This window comes from Syngnathoides biaculeatus, chromosome 3, assembly GCF_019802595.1.
Source record: "Syngnathoides biaculeatus isolate LvHL_M chromosome 3, ASM1980259v1, whole genome shotgun sequence".
NCBI classification, from domain to species: Eukaryota; Metazoa; Chordata; class Actinopteri; order Syngnathiformes; family Syngnathidae; genus Syngnathoides; species Syngnathoides biaculeatus.
In genome coordinates this window covers 11,028,978-11,052,754 of record NC_084642.1, presented here as the reverse complement: position 1 = coordinate 11,052,754, position 23,777 = coordinate 11,028,978, and the positions used below count along the sequence as shown (strand labels likewise).

The window sequence follows — 23,777 nt, the reverse complement described above, 5'->3', positions numbered from 1 at the left end:
TATAAGCGAGGAAAAAAAAACAGCTGTGATTTATGCCTATTCTGAACCATTACACAAAGATTTAATGTCCACAAACATCCACCGCAATGTATAGAGGCTAGCAAACACAAGCAGCACCTATCGCCATATTTTCTTACGAAGCGGGTCTTTGGGGTGATCGGTAAGCCGAATGGAATTGCCCATTGTGGGGTGATATTCGTAACCCTCTTAGGCAAAGCCAGTCTGTGGGCTGGCCCCGAGGGCTCATTTCAAGTGCTTAATGCTCGTTTGGAGCTTTGTCACCTCTCCCGCCTGTCCCCAGCCCCTCTGGCCGCAGAACAGATCTGAGCCGCAGACCTTAACCACCGTGACGCACAGTCGTGCTAACATGGTAGCTCCCGTTCTTATCACCATCCCCCCTTTCTGCACCAGCAGCCAGTGGTCTATTTTCCCGCCGTCCACTCTTATCCCGCGACCCCCTTCTCTCTCTTTCTCACTCACTCTCTGTCTCGCTATCTCTCGCTCTCTCGTTTGCTGTTTCTTCCCCTTTTCCTCCAACCTCGTGGAGGTTGCCAAGCAGCTGGGAAAGACTTCTCTCAGCACATACACCCCACGATGGCTCTGAGGGTTTTCCGGATGTCCTTGTTTACACCGGTCGTCGGGAAGCAGACTTCCAACCTCCCGTACTCTGAGTGTCTTAAGTCCGCCACTAGCCTTCATTAATTCAGTGTCAAAGCAGATGTCCAATCTTGCCCTTTCACCTCTGTAGAATTAACTTTTTTGAAACCTCATTGAAGAGAAAGCAAACTATTGTGTCTTTGTTAGCCTGTATGCATTGTACTTGATGGACAGGTAACAACTAGGCTACGAACTAGCTCGTGGAGCCGATTGATTGGTTTCGTCTGCTCCTCCCTCCAACTTTGATGTTACCATTGATCGTTCTCGCGTGCCCCTGAACTCGGAGGTTAGAGGATCTGATCTGAACTTTTGGATTACTTTGACCTTCGCTCTGCACATGCTCAGTGTGCCCACACAGCCCAGAGCCAAACAGACGTGGCCAAGCCAGGGCTGTGGGTGCGTGACAGCCATACGACGATGTGATCCCACCCCCAACACACACACACACACTTTTTTTTTTTTTTAACTCTCCCTCTGAGGAAGATGTATATATGTGATTGATTTTCCTCCTTCCCCTGCTCAGTAGTGTGTTTCCGCTCCAGTGCATTAAGCAGGAGTGAGTCCAGGCTTGATCAATGCATTGTTTTTCTTTTTCAATTACACTTGACTGAGCTAACGACACGAAAGGTTACACAGGTGAGCTTTGGCAGGGGTGGAAGCCGAGCGTCTGGAGGCCCCCTCAAGTCCGATACGGGAGTTCGCACGGCTGTCTGTGTGTGGACAAGGAGTGGATCTCAGTGTGGGTTGAACGATTCAACCCATTCGTCATCCTTTGACTTTGCTAATTATTCTTCACTTTCAGTGCCAAAGGAGAAAAAAAAAAGTGAGACATTCACTTTCAAATTCCTTGTTAGTAGCTGTAAGTACCGTATTTTCCGCATTATGAGGCGCACCTTCAATGACTGGCCTATTCTAAAACTTTTTTTCATATATAAGGCGCACCTGATTAAAAGGCGCATGGAATAGACGCTACAGTAGAGCATGGGGTTAAATTTTGAGCCATATATAATCGGTTATTGTCATACTTACCGTTTATCATTGTTTTATATTATGGCCTAGAAATATTAGTCATACTAATCATGACTCCAACGCTGCTTTATCATAGGTTAGTAAAAGGCTAGGGGAAGTTGTTGTTGTGTGTTCTGTTGTATGTTCTGAATTGATTGGTCACCTCACAATTGAGACTTCCATGCAACAATGGAATGAAAATACAAATCAAAACCAGTTGTTTAGAGATGGGTGGATGGCTAATTTCTTTCCGAGGATGCTATAATGTCACATTATATCCACATTTTCACTTCAGTATCTACCCAGCATAACCCAACCTACATATCTACATCGCAGACGCGGCATGTCACCGTCTGATCTCCACGCAACTTTCAAAACCGCACCGTGGCAAACGCATCTATTGTCTGTCAACTGAGCAGGAATCTCCCATCCTTCCCATGTAACCTTACCTCGCCATCATTAAATTATAGGTCCTTCGCAGTGTCTCAGTATTCACCTGCCCAGGATAATCTGCTGAGCTGCATTAAAACCGCTCCTCTAGTTTCAACTCACAAAGGACTCGAGTTCACAGTAAGGAGACCTCTTGAGTTTGACGCCCCAATGATCCGTTGGCCACAGTAGCAGGAGGGAAACGTCCGCCGCATCAAACCTGGACATCGGCAATGTGTGAGCATTTTCTGCAGGTTAGAGCCTCTCGATCCCGGCAAAAGAAGGAAGTGGTTTACCCTCAAGGGGTGAAGAGCATTGCGTATTTCCAAATGATCTCCTAGTAATGACGCCGTTAAAGTCTGTACCAAAACACCTACTCATTAGGAAAGAGATAAGTATCTGTGGGAGTGGAAGGGCTCTCCTAAAGCTCCATGTCTGGAGGGGGTGAGGATACAGTGGGCAGAGAAGCCTCACAGGAATGAGCCAGGGGGGGGGGGGGGTACTAAGGTGGCCGAAGTGCAGCCTTTGACCAGGAGGTTTCAGATGTCTTGGCAGAGTCTTTCAGGAGCAAATTACAGGCTTTAGCACCTCTTGTACGCAAAATGCCTTCATTCTGATACCTCCAGAGGTGCTCGAGCGGCACGCTGACCGACATTGTCCCGAGCACACTCGACTCGGGAAACACTTGATTTCTGCGCCCGCTCTCAGAGCCTCTTTAAGACTTTGTTCACTGGAGGGCCATCGGCAGCTTTTCTGGCAGATCCTGAAGGGACCGGCGTAGCCCCGCTTAAGCTTTATGGCAGTTAGCGTGTTAGTCTTAGAGGGCTTTGCACGAGTGGCCCTCATTAACCTCTTAGCGTCTTTGTGCTTTGAGTTGGCACAGGGCTGCTCCACAGATAAGCTTTTCTGTGAAACAAGTAACTCAGCTAAAGGACTCGGCCAGTCATTTGTGCTACAGACACAAAAAGCTTACGGTGACTTTTCATCTACATTACAGTTTACACGACGACAGCCTTTAGGTTTAGGAAAAGTTTTACCTGCCGTTGGCAAGACTTTTAACACCCAAGTTCACACAAACCTGCAAAATTCAATTTTCAGACTATTGAAAATGACTTAAAAAGGCACATGCTCTTTTTTTTTTCCTCACTCTTTGACATGAAATAAGACTAAACCTTTCATGTTTTCGGTTATTTAGGATTACAGAAGATTTAAAGTATTTATATTTGACAAATGCCAGAATTATGAGAGGCCCATTCATCCTGACAAATGAGCCTAGTCTGTAGGCCACCTTGCTCAAATGTCATTTTTCAGTTGGAATAAGATGGGGGCTTTGTTATCAGGGCCCCTCAAATCACGATGAGTGCCGTCACTCATCTCTGGACCTCAGCCACAGTACTCTTTGGGTTCTTCTTCCTTTCTCTGACCAAGGCTTCTCTCCCCCTGATTACTCAGTTTGACAAAACCCGAACCTTTTTGTTCCTTTGGCCAGATCTGTGCCTTGCAGCAATTCTGTCTCTGAGCTCTTCAGGCAGTTGCGTGTGGCTTTCCTGAACAAGTCCAACCAGTATAATACAACAACTGGACTCCACTGAAGGTGTAGAACCTTCTCAAGGTTCAGAAGAATTCAATAGTACCTGAACAGCACCCTAATTAAAGTTCAGCTCTGAAAACTGGATGCACCCACTGTGGTTTCAACTGTAAAGCCGCCAACTCTGCATGTGCCGAGCATTTACAGTTTGTACTTAATTGAATAAAGTTGAATATGGTCAAATGCATTTTTTTTTTAATCAAACTCATTCATATTAAGGTTGAAACATTCGACAAAATTCCGACATATATGGGTACACGTGGTAGTCAATTGCCATTAGGATTATGTAGGGGAGAAATCGTCTTCCCCTGCCAGGGGTCCCTGAACCCAGAAGTTCAAATGCCCCTGCTACACACAATGCAGAGTGCAGCTCCTCTCTCTCTCTCTCTCTCTCTCTCTCTCTCTCTCTCTCTCTCTCTCTCTCTCTCTCTCTCACATACACACACACACACACACACAGATTCCCTGAGACGAAACAGATCTAAAGCTCTGTGAAGCATTTAGCAACACGCTAGCAGGTTTACTCCACGCTGGCAGCTCTGTGCAGAGTGCTGAAGCAACTAATGCAATTTCAACCCAACATGGCTCTGTGAATAAACATCACTGAGGGGTACATCTACTGTATGTTGATCCACATTTTTTTTTGCCAGCTGATCTAATAATCTGCCTCCCACCCCCACCCCCATCCTCATTTATGTAGCGACTACATTTGCCTCCAGACTTGTCTGAGACGGCGAGTCGTGCGAAGAGGGGGGAACTGGCAGGAGCAGCCACGGCGGCTTCAGCCTGTGGCTCTGGCAACAAGCACCTGGACTTCTAGAGCTGGAGGGGGCGACCGGGCCAGCCACACCTGGAATGTCTCGGCGGCTTCGGTCTGCCGCCAAGACGTTCGGGATCTGCCAATTGCCCCAGCTGGCCAAGGACGTGCCGCGGTTTTCACCGTTCTATGGACACGCTTCATTTCATATTTTTTATTAACAAATAAAAGCCATCATTAGGTTCACAGTATTGTTGTTTATTCTTCATGGACAAATATTTGATTTAAGCTTTTTTTTTTTTTTTTTTAGTTACAAGCAAATTACTAATTTTGTAGTTTGAAAATATAAATAGCCCCCATGGAAAATAGATATTTTTCCAGAGTCCGACTGTCACTCTCATAAAACCTTTATGAATTATACAGGAAATTATTGTGCAAATGGGAGTTCTTAATCAAAAATTGAAAATAGCCTTGGTAATATGAAGACATAAAAATGGTGAAATACTTAATGATGAAAGCCTAACTTGAATATTCTGACTATGCGCTCCTTCCTTATCCTATCATAATATATATATATATTTTGTCATTGTGTTACAATTCATTGTAGATTTCAGTTTGTAATTTATATGCATGCCAAAAACAACCACTGGGCTATGGGACCAGTACTGGAGCCGCACAGAGAGCTTGGAAACGTACTTGGTTTTGTTTGCCGAGCATGAGACGGGGCAACCCCCCCAACCCCCCAACCCCACACACACACACACACACACCAGGTCGATGAATAGCTTCTTTATCCACACAAAAAAAAATGCACTTTTTTGGGGGGTTGGGTAACAATCCTTATAATATTTAAACTGCACGGTCAGTTCACATATTTCTTTTTTTTATTTTTTTGTGATCTTTCTGCCTGGCCCTGATACTCCTTTACCGATACGGTAAAATAATGAAAGCCGTTTATGATTCCAGGAAGCCGTTCGACGCTTTGTGCTGTTCGAACATTACCTGTCCCGAATTCTATCTGTCCTCAGCCTCCTGTCTTTGGTCAACATCTCACTTGCTAACAGATCCACGTCAATCAAAAGCAAAATAAGTTACACCGTTTTATTTCACCCCTCTCTCTTTTTTTGTCATCATTGTTCCTCCGCATCATTCTCTTAGACGGCGAATCACTTTGACCTTTTCTCCTCATTGTGTGCTCAGATTGATCAAGACCCGTTTGTTATCCGCTGCACCCCTTTTTTGTGTGCTGCGCATTGCAAGTGTCGCATTGGTATTTATCTTAATCTTGAAAGAATGGGAGGAGGAAGAGCAGTTACAGTGGCAGTGGCCTGCTTGCAGGAAGGCGAGGGTTTGATTCCTCTGTCCAGTTATTTCTGCTGCCTGCAGCCATTGTTCCTTAGAATTGTTCAACATGAACGTGTCGTCTTGTGGCAGCCTAAAGGTCAGCAGCTTCTGTCCGAAGCAAACATGGTGAAGCAGCTTTTAGCTATTATGCTGCACACAAATGGAAGAAGTTGCCAACAGAAGTGAGGTCAGCCCCAAGTTGAAAAGTCTTTTTTTTTTCCTCATGCTTTTTAGAATATATAAACTTTTTGATCATATTACTTGCACTGTATGCTGTTTTAATTGCCTTTTTTTATATTTTGTTTGGCATCTTTATTGTTTTTATCCCATTTTAAATGTTTTATCGCTTTGTTTTCAAGTGCCTTTAATCTTCTAAAGTACATTGAGTTACCTCGTGTGTGAATTTGCTATACAAATAAATTTGCTTTGCTGTTTGAAAAAAAAATCCAATAAAAAAAAACAAAGTTGAATTTTTTTTTATTTATTACTTAATTTGGCTTTTTTTCAGTCAATACACAATGTATTTTAAAAGTAGTTTTTGTTCTACATATCAACACAGTTGTGATTCGGCCTCAGGCACAACCAAGTTGTGTACACGTTCTACAAGCCCAATAATAAGGAAAACAAATTATGATTTGTATGCCACAGAGTTAGCTGTTAGCACAACATGCTAACCTGCCAAAGTTTCACTGTAAATAATGGCTGAAAAAAATCATCAAATGAAGCTTGTTTTAATTTTTCACTTTCACTGACCAAGTTGGATGATAAGGTCGCTTGACAGGGAGTGCCGTCACGCCATTATATCATTCAGTGAGGGCTCTGTGACGAGCTAAAGTTTCACAAAGTGGCCCCTTCCCATTCGTTAGCTGCGTTAGCATGCTGGCCAAGCATCTGCTCCTGTTTGTACAATTAATGTTATTTAATCAGATGAGCACAACTGGAGATTTGCGGTGACATCTCGAGGATTTTCTCCTCGGCTTCATCCTCATTTGACGACCATTTATAATTATTTCTGAAAATGTGAGTACCTTTGCTAACCTCTGCTGGATTGGCGGCTAGCCTATCACGGCACGTAGACAAACCACCATTTGTGGAAAATTTGGGGTCTTGAATTAACTTGAAACTTTTTGGGAATGTAGAAGAAAGGTGGAGTAACCAAAGTAAAATGACTCAAGCACAAGAGGAATAGGGTCAAACCCGAATTTTAGATCTGTGAGCCGGCCGTGCTAACCACCACGTCACGTTTCCCTCATTTTGCTTCAGTCACAAACATGATCCATGCACAGAAAACAAAAGCGTGCCATTTACAAAAATAATCTTTTCAGACACAATTTTACTGTACAAAATGTTTTTTTATAATTTTCACAAAATACATTTAGAAAGCTCCATTTTAAATAAAATTAAATTGAAATATTTAAAGAGACAGTGTGTCGACTTTTTTTCTTCTTTTTTTTTCTTTTTATCTCCATTTGCCCAGACGTAAAACCCCGTATGTGTCCATGTTCTACATACACACCGACACGGAAATAAAATAGAACAAAAATAAAAGGGCATGGCAAATGATGCGAGAAAAAAAAAAAACTCCCATGGTCTTCAATTATAAATAAGGACCGCGGACTCCGCCGCGGTCATACAAACTCGAAGCCGATGTCATCGAACTAAAGACGTGTTTACAAAATGTTGCAACACAAGACTAATATCTTTAAAAGAAATAAAATTTAAAAAAAAAACATTGTGTACGAGATGAAATACAAAGGCTTTGGTCTGTTTTACAATCAACAATGATTAAATCTGATATGTACTTGTAAACAACTGCCAAACACTTAAGTTTAAAACTCTGTCAAGCAATGTTTAATCATAATTATAAGAATTAAATATTTCTAGTTGCACACATTTTTTTTTGACCATAGGACACTATAATACAACTATACCTAAGAGACAAATTGTACCTGACCCTAAAGAAATGTACTTTATGATGCATGGAACATTTATAGAATATTCTTGGTGAGGGAGGTCGGGTGGCGGTGGGGTGGGGTGGGGGGTGGGGCAGTTATAAATGAAATTAAGTTTTATTGGAGTTTTTTTTCTCTCTCTCGAGGGAAGACAAGTACTTTACATTTGGACAAGAAATAAAAAGATAATAGAGCAAAGACGCAGTCTACCATTTACAGACTACAGGCTTCCACGTTGGAGGTCCGAGTGGGATTGCTTTTGATAGCCATCCGTAAATGTGTGTGTGTGTGTGTGTGTGTGTGTGGTGTGTGTGTGTGTGTGTGTGTGTGTGTGTGTGGTGTGTGTGTGTGTGTGTGTTTGACTGCAGCCTCTTCCTCGTGTGGGGACAATAAATACTTTTTCAAAGAGTCTTCCCTCCACTCACGATATGCAACAGCGTCCGTGCACAGAGCGCCTGGATATGAGCACGTTCAACGATAGTCACGGCAAGAGTGTGGACAAGGCGGCTTCCTGGCAGTCCGTCTCGTCAGCGCTTGAGCGTTCGTGTTCACGTACAAATGGCCATTTACAAACACGCCGGAAAGAAAAAAAACTGGAAACGATGACTTGAAGTAATTTAAAAAAAAAAAAAAGTGTTGTGGGTTTTTTTTTTTTTTTTTTTTTTTTTGTTTAATTGTTGTTCCATAAAAAGGTAACACCGGGCACTTTTCTACTGAGGTCCATTTGTCTTTTTCAGTCCTGTCCTCGTTTGAATGTGCCTGGAGCCACGCAAGTCCTCGTACTCCTCTCCTGTGTATACGTGTGTGAGTTTAGTGTGTATGTGTACGAGGAGGTCCACGTTGGAGGCCGCGGCGCTCACAAGGTGAAGTAGCTCGTCGCTCTACTGTAGTCGAGACCAGTACTGAGACATGTCGGGCTCGCTCCCTGGGACTTGCACTGGGACAGACACCCCAGGAGAGATGAGTCCTACGACAAGACAAACACGAATCCGTCACTTCAAAACAAAACAAAATTTCGTGGAGTACATTACAAGGAGTCCTCGGTCTACGACTGGGATCCGTTCCTACAGTAGCGACTTAACTCGAATTTCGACTTGAGTCGGGTTCCACCATTTAAGTCAGAATTTACATCAAAATACCAACAAATAATAAACAAGATGATGGACTTGGCATTACAGCTGAGAGGTGGATGGAGAAGAAGAAGGGGAGGCTGTGCTTAGCTATTGCAAAGGAACCTGGTCCTCAATCCTCTCCATCTCCACAAGTATCAAAGAACCTTATTTTGTGACAGAGGAACGGAACCCTTCACATGCGCTCAAATACGGGCTTTGTCTTTAATAATTGTGGACTGACTGATGCCTTGGTGATTTTTTTTGCCACAGCTCTTCCAAATTAATTTGAAAAAAAAAAAAAAAACTAAATGTTTGGAATGTGAAAGCATGAATATCCCGAACGAGCTAAACATTTTGACGCGGGAAATGTTGGAATCGGTCGAGCGCGGACATTTGGCAAGTGGAAAACAGAGGAGCGTCCGTAAGAGACATTTAAGACACTATTAGATGTGTAACGTACATATAACTTGATGTAGGAGTGTGCTGAATGGTAGTTAGCAAGGGTGGGGTGGTTTACCAAAACGGCCATTGCTAGCGGGCTAATGCTAATTGTAAATGCTAACCATTTAGCGGGGGGCTAATTTTGTTGTCTGAAATTCTTGACAGACTTGATACCAGGGGTGTCAAACTCATTTATATTGTGGGTCACATTGTAGTTACAGCTTCTGTCAGAGGGCCGTGATGACTGAAACCATGAAAATCTTTCCCTGCTAAAACATTTTCTATAGAATTCTATAGAATTTGTACAGAACAACTAGTTCTATAGAACTTTGACAGTGATTTTCTACAAAATTACTACAGAACAATAGAATAAGACTTGGGTCCTAAAGTTCTATAGTTCTTTAGAAATTGTTAAGACATGGTCAAGAGATCATTTTTAGCAGGGTTAATTGGCCCATCATATCTACAAATTAAATTTACCAACTAGTTTTGGAATCAGAAATCAATAGCAATGGGTTTTTCAACTATTTCTGATGTTAGGTAACACAAAAATGTTTGCAATATTTAAACGTCTTGATTTATGACATGACAATTTGAAATTTTGGTTCGGATTGGAACAAAAATCCCGGAAGTTGACACACATGATTTGCCTTCGCGGGCCACATAAAATCACGCGTCAGGCCGCATCTGGCCCCCACAGGGCCTTGAGTTTGACACCTTTACACTGACTACCGGCATGAGAAGTTTTAGGACAGAAGTGCAGTAAAGTGCGTGTTAGTAGTAAAAATAATAATAATAATATTGGGGGGGGGGGGTAATTACTCAAATACATAAAAATATGCATAGGATATTGGATAATGGACTCATGATTTAATGTAGAAAGTAGGCATGAATTTCATCCATCTCCTATCTGAGTTGCTTTATCCTCACAAGGGTCACGGGACTGCTGGAGCGTAAGCCAGCAATCTTCCGGCAGGAGGCGGGGTACACCCTGAAGTAGTTAGAGGGGTACTACGTACTAGTCACCCAAGAGACAGGAATTTGTCCTCTGAAAACTATTTTTCCAACTGTTTATAGAATCTGTACAAAGTATGAGTACTGAAATAAATGAATTTTCCCCAATATTCTACTTTACTGACATGTACCTGTACTTCCTATAGGCCACACCCCCTCGCGCAGGACTGCATTCCTTCACCCAAAGTCGTCACGCCATAAAATAACGTACAATGGCTAGGTTTCCAATGACGTCACCACCAACCAATCGGATAAATTAACGATAGAAAAAAAACTTCGCGCTTCACCTATCAGCAGTGTTCTCTGACCTCTGTGACACACAAGATGGCGTCATTGGAACCCTATCCATTCACGACGACACCACCAATGAAAATCTCACGTCTGCAGCAAGTGTACATGGTAGGTTATGTGAAAGGAAAAACAAGAAAACAGGATTAAGCAAGACTTTTTGCCTATAGGGAAGGCGCGAATCGCAATTGACCGGCGACTATTCCAAGGTGTACCCTGCATTTTACTCACACACACACCCCCCCCCCCCTTTGTGGCGGGGTGCAAACAGGTGAGCGTTCGCCGCGAAAGTGGCGTCGGCGCGCACGTTGGCATTTAAAGAGCAAGTACAAGCGCCAATGAATCATGTTAATTAGCAATTTAGCACAGAGGAAATGTGCTTCTGCGCCATTAAGTGCTCACGACTAGAAGTGGTTGGTGTCTTTATATGTGGCTGCGTGTGGCCGCCCCGCCTTAATGGGCCGGAACTAAACTATAGGCTCGACCCAGAAGCAAATGAAATTACACATGATGTAATTAGAGAAGGTGGCAGATGACTGGCACAGCGCCCACTGATCCCCCAAAAAAAAAAAAAAAAAAAAAGACTGGACTTCATTGGCCACCAAAACTGAAGTCGCCAGCCGCCATCTTGATACTCCCAAAACAACCATGCCGACATGTGCATCGGCGTTAATTGCCAGTTTCGTAACTGTGAGAAAACATTCCACAGGTGAGTTACAAAGATTTACTTCGACACTGTTAAAGTTTGTTTGTAAAGGGTTTTTTATCTATTATATTTATTCATTTCACTCTCTGCTTCACCCTTATAGGGCGACGATTTTTCGTGAAAAAGCGATGTAGATATTTTCCCAAACTTCATCAGTGGATAAGCAAGAAAACACATTTTCTGTGAATTTTTTTGATGAATTTCATAATACAGAGCTCTGCAAATTGAATTTGATGTTCAAATGCGAGGAAACAAGTTTAAATTTTCTGTCTGAAAGAGGATGTCGCTGAGACAACAAATGAACAATGCATTTAGTATGTATTTTTCCATTGCGAGTCCTTATTTCCTAAAATATATCCAACTGATTGATTTAAAATTTAATGTTTACATGACAAAAAAAAGCTTAGTTTTTTGCTATGTTATGATGATAGTGCTTCACAGCGTATTTTGGGAAAAGTTAACATGTCACGGAAATCGGGCCCAAGGTAATATGCAAGGTTTCTTGATAGTCACGGTGTTATGTCTTTCTTTTGCACTTAGCCTTTTTTTTGGCTTACCAAGTCAAATTAAAAAATCCTTCATGTTACCAGAACTGAAAAAATGTCAAGCTCACACAATCAGTTTTAATTCTACATGCAAAACTTTGAGAAAAAGCTCGCCATAATCCAAACTGTAAACCATGTCCTCAAGACGTTTTGGGAGTACCAAGATGGCGGCCAGTGGCTTCAACCAATCGACATATCGCTCAATGCGGATGCGCTATACAGTCTTTTTTTTTTTTTTTTTTTTTTTTTTAGATCAGTGGCGGCGCCGCCCCGACCACTTCATTTCCCCCCCAATCACGCCGGGTAAAGAATGGATTGCCTGCCTACCTGTTGAGGTGGTACCAGAAGCGGTCATCGATTGGCTGTTCATATGCGCCTGCATATGCGGGGGCGTGTACGTTTCGTAGCTGCGCCCGTTCACGGGCGGACTGGTAGGCAGCATGCAGGAATAGGAGGAGGTCTGGCTGGGCTACAGGTAGACGGAAGGCAAACAACATGTACATTTAGCTCGCTAGGTCGGTCTGATTGTCCTGGATCATCGGACTGGTGATCTCGCACTTGCGCCGCCGGTCTTTCTTTTTCCACTTACTTGCATAGGTAGATTGTTGGCCATGGTGAAGCTGGGCATCGGGGGCAGCGCACTGTACGTGTTGGTGAGGGCTGAGTCGGCTCGGCCCAACATGGACCCCGAGGTGAACGACACTGGGGGGGGGCAGGAGAGAGTGAACAGTATTTATTAGCAATTCTACATATTTAAAAAAAAAATTAAACACACGTGATATAGTACTAAAAAAATACAGTGATATTCATCCATCTATTTTCTTTGCCGCTTATCCTCACGAGGGTGGCGGGGAGTGCTGGAGCCTATCCCATCTGTCAACACGCAGGCGGTGGGGTACACCCTGAACCGGTTGCTAGCCAATCGCAGGGCACATCGAGACAAATAGCTGCACTCACAATCCCACCTATGAGCAATTTAGTGTGTCCAATTAATGTTGCGTGTTTTGGGGATGTGGGAGGAAACCGGAGTGCCCGGAGAAAACCCACGCAGGCACGGGGAGAACATGCAAACTCCACACAGGCAGGGCTGGGATGGAACCCGGGACCTCAGAACTGTGAGGCCAATGCTTTACCGGCTGATCCAACGTGCCGCCTGTTTACTAGACTCTAGTTGTAGAGTATTCAGCCTGCAGGTAATAATAGCTTGAGGATAAATCTGTAATATAAACTACAGGTATACATTTCATCCGTGGAGGACTGCATAATAAGCATAATTTATCCCTATAATGAAGGTTTGGATGTTTTTTAGACAATACTGTAGTGAAAATAGTGAGCCTTGAAACATTTGCGTAGGGTTGTTTCGTTCAAATTGCTGAAGGAATGCGTGTGAGCCATATGGATTTACAATAAATGTGTGCGGATTCATTTCCGCTTACTGAACGACTTCAGTCAGCTCATCGTCATGTTTTGTGTGTCACATTTTAAGATCTTTGAAAAATCGTTTTGGAGGATAACTTAAGACAGGCATTTATTTAATTTTGTGGCATTAACATTGACACTTTTCGTACGGGCAGTGCCATCGCATGCCCGTTAGATGGCCGGTGCGGGCGCCAATTTTTTTTTTTTTTTTTTTTACCATATTCAATTAGTTACTTTTGGGATGAATTATACTGTGAATTATAAGCGATAATACAAACTTGAAAAAAGTGGTGTTTGGAAACTCAAGCAAGACTTTTTGTTTTTTATTTTATCAAAAAGTTTTCATTTTGGAGGAGTGAGGATTCGGCCCAACACCAACGGTATATAAAATATTAATAAATACCACCACTTTATTGAAGACATGTTGGTGTATTGATTTGAGTGATATAAAAAGCATTGATCCCTGCGCAGTTGAACAATTGCTCCAATTCGACTGATATTATTATTTTATTATGATAAAAAAAATACATAAAGCGCATATGTTTGTTTAATATCGCCCATTGGGATGATTTACTTGCAAGATATCCACATCCATTTGTTGGTATTGAGAAAGGAACACCGTTCAATATCTACTCCAAATTTTGTAATAATTGCCACAAATTTGTCTACTCATTTGTGTTCAAATGTCGACTTTAGACATTGTTTTAAAAGTTGAAATCAAAGAAAAAAAACTGCTAAAAATTAATTTCAGATCACATTAGGTTTTTGTTTTGTTTTGGCTTTTGGCTACAGGTGAAATAATTCACGTGTGCACGGAAATTTGAAGTATTATTTTTAACTGTGTTCTTTTCAAGTGACCTGGATACTTTTAAAACCACAGTCCAGTACCAGGTTCTCATTTTCTAGCAACAAAAATACAACAAACCCCGCCCCTTTCCCCCACATCCCAAAAAATGGCTCTGAATAGATTAGTAAAAATATTTGCAACTCGTTTCTCCGACATCATTAAAGTTAAGAACACAAGTGTTTTATTTCTTTTACATTTTAATGTTAAGTTTTTCTTTTATACATGAATGAAACTCAAGAATGTTGAAAAAAAAATTGAGTGTCAGTCCCTCAAATCCTCCAATCCGTCAATGGCATTGAGCGCGTTTATGCTTGACTCTTTGATTATTTATCTTGCATAAGAACCCACCGATGAGGTTTTTGGCGCACGTACCGGGTGTGGTGGGCTGCGGGATGGCCTGGTACACGCTGGTGCTGAAGCTGCTGCTGATGGGGATGTGACTGGAGGAGTTGCTGGCCTGCCGCCGCTGGTTGCGAAGTTTCTCCTCCCGCCTCCACTTCGCTCTCCTGTTGGAGAACCAGACCTGCGAGGGGAACGTTGAGCCGCTTTATTTGAACAACGGACGGCGAGGCGGCCGAGCTAAACGGGTGTGCTCACTTGTATTCTCGCTTCCGGGAGGTCGATTTTGGCCGCTAGTCTCTCTCGTGCAAACACGTCTGGATAATGAGTTCGTTCAAATTCTGCAACACAGACGCGGGACATACTGTTAAGGTCATTATGTAACATTACAAATACAGTACAGCCTCAGAGACCAGAGCAAAAGTATTAGCTTTTGTGATTTTAGTCATTTTTAGGTACGTTTTTTCAAAAAACATGTTTAGTCTATAAAGGACGACTCCCAAATTGTAAATATAAATATCGTCATTTCGAGGAGTGGTTCTCCAACTGTGGCATCTGAAAAAAATCACTTCCTATAAGTACTCATCATATGTATTTTACTTTTTTACTTCAATACATTTGCATTTCACCTTGTTTGTCTTTAACCCTTTATTAAGGGGGCAATGTTTATTTGATTTCAACATGCAAAACATTGCATTTGAGTCATTATTTTAGTAGTTTTCTTTTGCTGTATGCACCCGCACTATTATTAAACTAATATACATTTTGGTTATAAAATCACTGTCTTGTTATGGACAAACACTTAGCCCTACTACACTACTGTATTTTAATTTTAAGCATGACATTACTGAGTGAGCTAACTTTTTCTTTTTTTTTTTTTAGGTCGTACGTGGTCCAAAAAGTATTGTAAACTAAATCTGGTGTTTTTATTTATTTTTATTATCTTAATATTATTTATTTATCCTATTCATGATTTTCCAGGGCCACATTTTTAATTTTATCGGGTGAAAATTGTGTATCTCACAGTATCTTAACCGTGTTGTATTTTATATTCACAGTACCTGCTTAATAAATCCCATGAACGTCTTCCAATACAAAATCTGTAAAGTTCTTTCAATTTCCCGTTAAGAATTTTATGTTTATATGATTGCAGAGCTGCGTCGACTATTTTTCCCAAATATTAGAAGTATTTGTCAGTGGCGGCGCTCCCCCCAACCCCCCACTCCCTCCCTCCCCCATGTGGTATCCGCACCTTTCTCCAGCGCCTCGATCTGCTCCTGTGTGAAGGAGGTTCGGTTCCTCTGCAGCTTCCTCTTCAGCTGCAGGCGCATCTGAGTCTCCTCCGAGTCTTCGCCGTTCGAGCTGATGGAGTTCGTGTTTTCTCCAACGCCGTCTTGCGGCTGGCAGCCGTCTGCGTGGGGGGACGAGGGGGTGGGGTTGGGGGGGTGGGTGCAAATCGTTAGACTCGAAAAAGAATTTTTAACTTACTGTCACGATATCTTTTTTTTTTAATGACTCGTGCTTTTTTCCCCTTTCGGATCTAATAAAAGTTGAATTGAAGTAACTTGTTTTTATTTTTAAACAGACATTCAAAAATGACTTCAAATTGAAATAACCTAATAGTTAAATTGTGTGTGTTTATTGTCATTTTAATTACAAAATCAATCAATGAATTACAAAATTTGGGTTGGAATTACTTTTTAAAGTATATTCAGACTACAGCAGGATGTCAAAAACGAGGAAACCCCAACGCTGTAATTTGGGGGGGGGGGGGGGGTAGGACAAATTTTTGTGACACGTAACTTCAACAGGCATCCTTTCTCTTTTTTCCCCATCAAAGGATGATTCGTTCTTTTCTTTGTTTTTTTCTTTGGACTTTTGCAATACTCTACTGACACTCATCAGACCGCAAAGAATCAACTCAGCCTGTGTTTGTGCGATTCGTTTTCTTATTTTCATATTTATCTTTTTAAAAAAAAAGTACCAACTGTTGAAGAATTTAAAAAAATATATGTCGGGTTTTTTTTTAGATTTGCAAAATGCTAAATATAAGTATCTTTCAAGTGACGTGCTTCATTTATCAATTGTGGCTTTTAATAGTAACAATGCTCAACTTCTTTTGACACACAATTAAGAATACTACAGTAATGTTGCCCAACTTTTATTGAGCCAAAGCACACATTTTACATCCCATAATAATAATAATCTTATGCACACCATCAAAAAAAATATTTAGAGTGTCTAGTGTAATCACGATAATTTAATTTGCTCACGAATGTACTTCATATGAAGTCTGGGCCTGAACAAGGTGTTGTACATATTTTTTGACTTTCTGTCATTTAATGGAAGCGCACTGAATTTGTTTTGCCTGTCACTCTGCGTCAATGACGTAGATGATTAAGCAAATATAAAATATAACGATTTGTTGAGCAATTAAGTGAAATTGGATAATTTGTATCACAGAATGGATTGTTTCGGGTCATTCATGTTGCACTGTATTGTTGATAAAATATTGTGGGAACAAGAGCTGGGGAGGGCGCGGGGGTGAGGGGGTACGTTGGGGGGGGGGCGGGGTCAACTTAACTCTGCCACAATGCTGCATGTTGTCAAAAGCTTAAAGAGAAATGTGTCTAGATGTGGCCGACCTCTTTTCAGAGACATGTTTAAAAAAAAAAAAAACAGCAAACTCAGATGCACGACACCCCCCACCCAACAGACTCAATGGTGGTTCCCATATGGGCGTCGGAATATCCATTGAGGTGACCACCAACTTTATTTTTGAATAGCAGCGGAGGCTTTTCAGGGCCCTACAATGGCTTCAGGAGTAAAGGGAAACCATTAAACTGTGGACACAGGCAGGGACGAGCAGCCAGTCCTGCCCGGTGGGTGTAATATATGTGAGGTGGGGGTCTGTGACAAAAGGATTCTCTCCCACTGGAGCTGCACAGGCCGCAGTCTTTTTGCCATTGTGTCCGAGGGGAGAGCTTTGAGTCCAGTGTGTTAACCCTTATCCACTAGCATCATTAATCACGTCCACGCCACTCAGGATTTCTGTCCTCAATTGGAAACAAATGAGTGCGGAGAGAGCATGCGAGGCACCCCCCCCCCCCCCTCCGCCCCACTACACACAGCCCTCTTAACTACTCCAAAATAAGGACAATCTATTCACCACCACGAGGAGGGCAATCCAACCCCCCCCGCCCCCCCCCCACCCTTGAAAAAATCGTCTAATGTCTGTCCACTTGTTGGACATCATTATCAAGTCGAGAATGTGCAAATGTTCCTGCACATCAAATCAAATAAAAAAAAAGACTAAAGTATCATCGACTGCTGAGAATAATCCCGGGAAGAAAAAAAAAAAAAAATGGGGGTGAATGTGCAGCTATTATCCGTGCGCCAGAAGCGGTGACGCTACGAGATGGGATTTGTTTTATTTGTAACAACAACAAAAATAATAAACGCATTCTTTAGTATCCCAAATGTCTCACCCAGTGAGGCGGAAAAGGAGCAGCACACAAAAAAAGGAATAAATATAGCGAACCAATTGCGGCACCTTTCAGCCCGCTGAGGCCCGATCTAAACATTCTTGAGGAAGCGCTTGAAAGTCAAAAAGAGAACGACAGAGACCAAATCCCGGAGACGGGATTTAGACACGTCCAGGTCCTCTTATGTGCATCCAAAATAGATCATTATTCTCATTATTATTACTACAACTAAGACGTTCTTTTCATTTCCATGATGGCAGGCCTATACCCTGTTAGCACTATTTCGGTTTATTATAAATAATTTTTAAAATGTAGTTGCACGTGATTAAAATGCGATAAACTGACAGAATTGTTCCCCAATTTTCCGAAAACATAAACAAATAATGGATGTTACTTAAACACGTTTTAATCATGTGCAAATGATTTATGTGTTTGAATTAAGTGAATTCAAAATACCTTTTGAGGGTTTTATTGTTTAGATTTAGCTGTACTTTAACTGGTATGAGTAGGATTTTAGTTCTACAGATATGTATTTTATCACTTATTATTAGTAGTAGTACTACCATTACTATTATATTAATTAGTAGTAGTACATTACTATTATATTAATTGTAATTAATATTATTCGTTGCGATGATGGATAATTACAAAACAAATTTCCCTCTGCATTAAACCCATCACATCGATTACAATTAAACTGCGACTGCCGTGCTCAAGAGCACCTCGGGAAAGGGGAGGCGGGGTCGCAATCTCATTCATTACGTCATCCTTTTTTATAGCTGAATCGAACAGGAGATCCTTTGTCGCAGGCGGAATTCTTAAAAAAACACAAGTCGGTCCTCTCATTGTCTCTATTATAGTGCTTTTCAATTTATCGTTGTTATTATTGTTGTTATTATGCACTTCATTTTGCCCCTATTAACTAATGCAACAAGTGAAAATAAAAACTGCTATTACCATCATCATGATATATCCACGTCCGTATATTAAAATAGCAATAGTGACGATTATGGGCGGTGCTTAATGTGATCGTTTCCGCTTTAATGCTCGTGACCAGCCCCGACCCACGTGTCCAAACGATGCGCAAACAATTAAGCAAACGATCATTTGCCGCGCCTCACTTGCGCCAATTCCGCCGCTTTTTTTCTCCCCCGGAAATATATATAATTTTGTTTTGTTTTTAATTTCGTTTGCATTTGAAGGCTGAGCTGCTGTCGGTTTTGCCTGCGCGTTCGTGCACGCCGTCACAAAGGAGGAGAGAGCGAGAAAAAAAAGAGAGAGAGGAAGACAAAGGCCCCTGCTAATGAGCAATTACACGTTGCGTGGAGCAACCCCCCCCCCCCCTCCACCCCCGCTATCAGCCGTGTGGACGGAAACATTCCTTTGTGCACGCACATCCCTCGCGCTTGTCACGCACGTCCACGCCCGGCACAGTGGAAGCATTGAGGCCGCGTACACGCGCTCGGGCCTCATTGCCTCGGCCAGAAGCAGCGCAGTAATATTCAAAATCCTAATCATCATAACAATGAAAACTGCACATCTTATGAAGGTGACCATTCCCCTCCTATGGGGGCTCACCTTGATTGGGCTGGCCCGGTACCGATGTTCCGGGGTACCAGCCGGGCCGGGTCCCCCAACTTCCTGTCTGACCGTTGAGCATCCTCAGCTTGTCATACATGCCATCTGCGCCCATCTGTTGCTTCTCACTCGCCAGGTTGCGCAGGACTCTGTTTATCGATGACACCTGAAATGGGGGGTGGGGGGGGGCACGTGAGAGGAGAAACGCGTCAAGTGCGCGCAACACAAGCCGCACTAATTGGCTTTACGTTGAGCACCCAGTGAGCGGTCGGGATGCTCGCTGCAACTCCCCCCCCCCCCCTAAAAAAAAAAAAAAAAAAAGTCTCCCGACGGGGGCTCGTGCGCCATCTTACACTGGGGATGTTGTCGTTGGTGCAGATGCCCTCCGATAAAAGCCGGTCCCGGATCTCCCAGGCGAAGATCGACGGACACTCCCGCTTGTACTGCGCGATCTTGGCGACCACCTCCGGCGTGGCGACCCGGGGCTTGCTGCCGCCGATGGCCCGCGGTCTTATGGAGCCCGTCTCATAGTAGCGGCCCAGGATCTTGCTGACGCAGCCGTTGGACACCTGGATGGAGATCAAAAGACACAATTCACATCCATTATTTAGGACTATCCGGGGAATGTTGTGATGGCGTTCAAGTCATCATCACCTTTTCACTGTCCACCACTTGGACTTCATCATGGGTCTATAAACACAGAAAATATGCCTTGAATGGTACATTAGGCATTTTCTACAATCAATCTTTTTTTTTTTAATTTAGAGCAGGCATGACTTTTTTTTAAATCCTCTTCTCCTGTCTCCAGTGTCCAAAGAAAATCCTAAATTTGCTTGCATTTGCTTGCACGTGCGCGCGGCCTGCCTACAAGCTGCTTTGCGGCAGCAACGGGTGGGGGGGGTAGGAAAATGAAAATAAAGACGTAAAGGAATGCAGCTAATTGAAGAGGAGCGAGTGGCCCACCTGGAGTATCCGGGAGATGTCGCAGGGTCGAGCGCCGCTGTGGGCGAGTTCGACGATTTTCTGCCTGGTGGAGTCCGGCAGCGGTCTGCCGTTCACGAACACGCCGCCGAGCTGGTTGACGCCGCTGTGACCTGCGTGAGCAGACCAGAGGCCATTTGCACCTTCTTCGTTTTTAGAATTTAAAAAAAATAAAGCGAAAATGCGCAGAACAAAATAAAATGAAAAAAAAAAACCACAATTGGATTGTCTGTAAATTTTGACGTTCTATTGTGCGCGATTATGCTTTAAAACAATAACAAAAACATGCAGAGCAATAAAGAGGTTGCCTTTCAAACGGCACAATAGCCTTCCAGCATAAAAACATTCACTAAAGACTGCATTTGGATGTTAAAACAACGCCACCGTTACCCAAAACAAAATGAAAGTTGTACGAAATAGGCCGCGTAACAAATAATAATAATAATAATAATAATGAATAGGCACGAGTCGCAAAAGACGCAAAACTCTACATAAATGCCCCTCGTGAAAAGGGTCTCGAAAAAAAAAATAATAATAATAATAATAACCTGGGAGCCCCGCAAACCTGAAGCCGAAAGGGGAGCGCCGACTCCCCGGGAGTGGCCGCTCCTGTGCTGCCTTCCCCTCCGCTGGCCGCCGCTACATTGACTCCCGGAGCGGGGGCTCCTTAGCAATAAATAAGCTCCAAATATAGACGAGGGGGGGAAGCAAATATGATGAGCCTGCCTGACATTTGTCTTGAAAATAAAGCTCGCCGCACGTCAAACTTTGAGCTTAATTTCTGGGAATGGGCGGAAGTCGCCTCGGATCATGCACGGGGAGGCTAATTGAAAAGATCAGTTGGAGCACTTTTGTGGCAGCCGCGTCACTTTGCGACACGACCGCCGCGATGCGAAATCGCATCGTCACGACAAATTGTAGCACGATAAAAAAAAAAAAAAATGAGCCTTTCTGTCTGCATTTGGAGATCACTCAGACCCAATCGGACGCCACTCGTTTACCCTCCGAGGGGAGACTTTGGTTTTAAGGGGGCCTGAGGGTGAGAGGGGGTGTGGGGGGTGGGGAAAGGGGCTGCATGCGCGCGGTCACACAAACGAGGGCGCGCCTGGATTTTTAACATATTAAAAGTGACATGTAGTGTTGTGTTTTTTTTATTTTTTTCTTCCCCGTGCAGCCCCCCCCCCACCCCATCCTCCACCTCCCTATGCTCTCCGCATCCCTGTTTGCGTTTGACAACAAATGCACACTGCAGCCATGTTTGTGTGCTCGTGGGGAGGATCAAAAAAGGGGCTTCATCCCCTTTTTGCCCGCCGCGTGTAATAATCTTGCACCTTGCGTGGACGCGATTGATGCTAAATCCACTATCATCCCTCTTGCTCGTTGCTAATTCCGGGATTAGGAGGAATTAATAGACTTGTTAGACCGCGTTAATGCTCCTTCGCCTCTGATTTATGAATGTTATATTTAGCATTTAAAAAAAAAAACACTGGGAATCGATTTCATAAATTAAAAATAAGATGTCACATAGGAAGTCTTAATGACGCGGGCGCAATTCCCTCAAGTGCCCGCTGGCCCCTTGTACTCTATTGCGGCAAAGCATATGGTGTCATTTTGGACGCACCCAGGAGTTATTAGGCACAAAAGACCACCGAGGCCAGCCGCGACCTCTGGACAACCCGTGGGCCCGCTGAAGACACCCCCCCCCCCTCCTCCTCGCGGCACACATCCCATACCAAAGCCATTTAGCTCCCTGCGTTAAAAAAAATGTTTTATTACGCATACTAGAAATTCTTGACATTTTGCTATCTTTTTCTGGCCCCCGCACCCCCCGCCCCCTCACATCCAAACCATCCTTTTTTATTGCGCACACATTACACCACAGACACGAGTGCATATGGAGGATGTAATGTAATAAAGTTATGGCACACACCTTCATCACAGATGTCATACACCTCTTGTCCAGCAGCAAGAGAGAAAACGTTCATGTTTAACCTTTCTGTGTTGGTTTGGTTTGGGCTTTTGCTTGTGTTGTTTGCACCAGGTATTAGACAGCATTCAAGGCGATATGAAATCAAGGCGCAACTTCCGGTCTGGCCACGTGTGTTTTGCGCTACGTGTCTGTTGCGCTCATTTGCATAAAGACATTAATTCTTCCCGCTCGTGTTTCATGCAAGCAGCCCCGACGCTAACGCGGGCGCCTGTGCAATTATTTAATAGCAGCTCAAGCAGAAAGGAAAATATTCCCAACCCCTACTTTCTCCATCTCTTGTTATTAACGTGTTCAATAATAACTTTCATTGCTACCTCCCACCCCAGAAAAAAAATTAACAGCATGAAATGGCTGTCAAATAAGTGACAACACGCCTCCCTAATGTCAGTCATGCAAATTGTGGCCTAGAAGACATTTCCTCCTCCTCCTTTTTTTTAAGTTATGCACCATTAAAAAAAACAGGGCATAACTTCACGGTGGGTTACTTTTGTCATGCAATTAAAACAGCAAATCAAGAATTTAAAAAGAACTTACTGTTCTGCATCATTGAAGCAACGCCAGACTCCCACGTGGCTTGGTTGTGGTACTCTAAGCGTCGCAGGGGAAATCAGGAAAAACTGGTTAGCATCCAAAATATATACACTTGTTTTTTTATACACAGACACACTCACACACACATTTTCCAAAATCACCTCGTTCGTTAATTTTTCATTGTTTATTGCAAGTATCTGGAGCAGTTCATCATCCTGGTTTGTGTTGCATGTTTGTATTTTTGTATTTTAAACTTGCCTGGAAAACAGAGTTGACTGTCCACTGTATTACAGTTTAGCCAATCATCTGCCGTTTTCACTATTTAATGCCTCCCTATAGGACAGAGCAAAACAAGACATTAGCACAGCCAAAGCTATACTGATGTACTCCAAAGTCTCACACCTTCGCTTGCTCTCGTTTCTATGGGGAAAAGCACTCTTGCTTTTGTTTTCAAAATGGGAAGTCGACGGATAATAATTAAAAAAAAACATTCAAATATGCAACTGTCGTCCTAATTATTTTGGAAATGCTCTGATAACGCAACTTTTGATTTCATTATCTTTTTTTTTTGCGTCAGATAATACACATTATTTCCAGGCGTTCGCAGGCAGGCGCCTTAAAACGACGTGACGGGCCCAATTCGGCCCAAAGGTCTCGGATTTGGCACCCCTTTGGGCGGAAATTTATTTCTAGTAGGTTTCCGACGCAAATTTCACCCCTAGAGTGTACAGTGCTTGAAAATAAAATCCAGGCTCAGGAGGGGGAG

The 23,777-nt window shown here is 42.9% G+C and overlaps 2 protein-coding genes across 4 annotated transcripts in view; one reads left to right on the top strand and one right to left on the bottom strand.

Moving 5' to 3' along the window:
• elp4 (elongator acetyltransferase complex subunit 4) overlaps window positions 1-6,208 on the top strand; it is a 75,445-nt gene extending 69,237 nt beyond the window's left edge. The window contains exon 10 of the mRNA XM_061814292.1: window positions 4,383-6,208. Within this exon, the coding sequence (XP_061670276.1) occupies window positions 4,383-4,502 (120 nt within the window). The 3' untranslated portion in view covers window positions 4,503-6,208. The remainder of the gene's footprint in view (window positions 1-4,382) is intronic.
• A 1,871-nt stretch (window positions 6,209-8,079) lies between these two features.
• The window catches only part of pax6b (paired box 6b), a 46,693-nt gene continuing 30,995 nt past the window's right edge, over window positions 8,080-23,777 (bottom strand). For all 3 annotated transcript variants that reach the window (XM_061814246.1, XM_061814248.1, XM_061814247.1), the window contains 11 exons: window positions 23,015-23,068; window positions 20,473-20,603; window positions 20,164-20,199; window positions 19,863-20,078; window positions 19,510-19,675; window positions 15,699-15,857; window positions 14,705-14,787; window positions 14,480-14,630; window positions 12,431-12,543; window positions 12,169-12,310; window positions 8,080-8,702 (listed from right to left, as the gene is read on the bottom strand). In XM_061814246.1, the coding sequence (XP_061670230.1) occupies window positions 8,617-8,702; window positions 12,169-12,310; window positions 12,431-12,543; window positions 14,480-14,630; window positions 14,705-14,787; window positions 15,699-15,857; window positions 19,510-19,675; window positions 19,863-20,078; window positions 20,164-20,199; window positions 20,473-20,603; window positions 23,015-23,068 (1,337 nt within the window). In that variant the 3' untranslated portion in view covers window positions 8,080-8,616. The remainder of the gene's footprint in view (window positions 8,703-12,168; window positions 12,311-12,430; window positions 12,544-14,479; window positions 14,631-14,704; window positions 14,788-15,698; window positions 15,858-19,509; window positions 19,676-19,862; window positions 20,079-20,163; window positions 20,200-20,472; window positions 20,604-23,014; window positions 23,069-23,777) is intronic.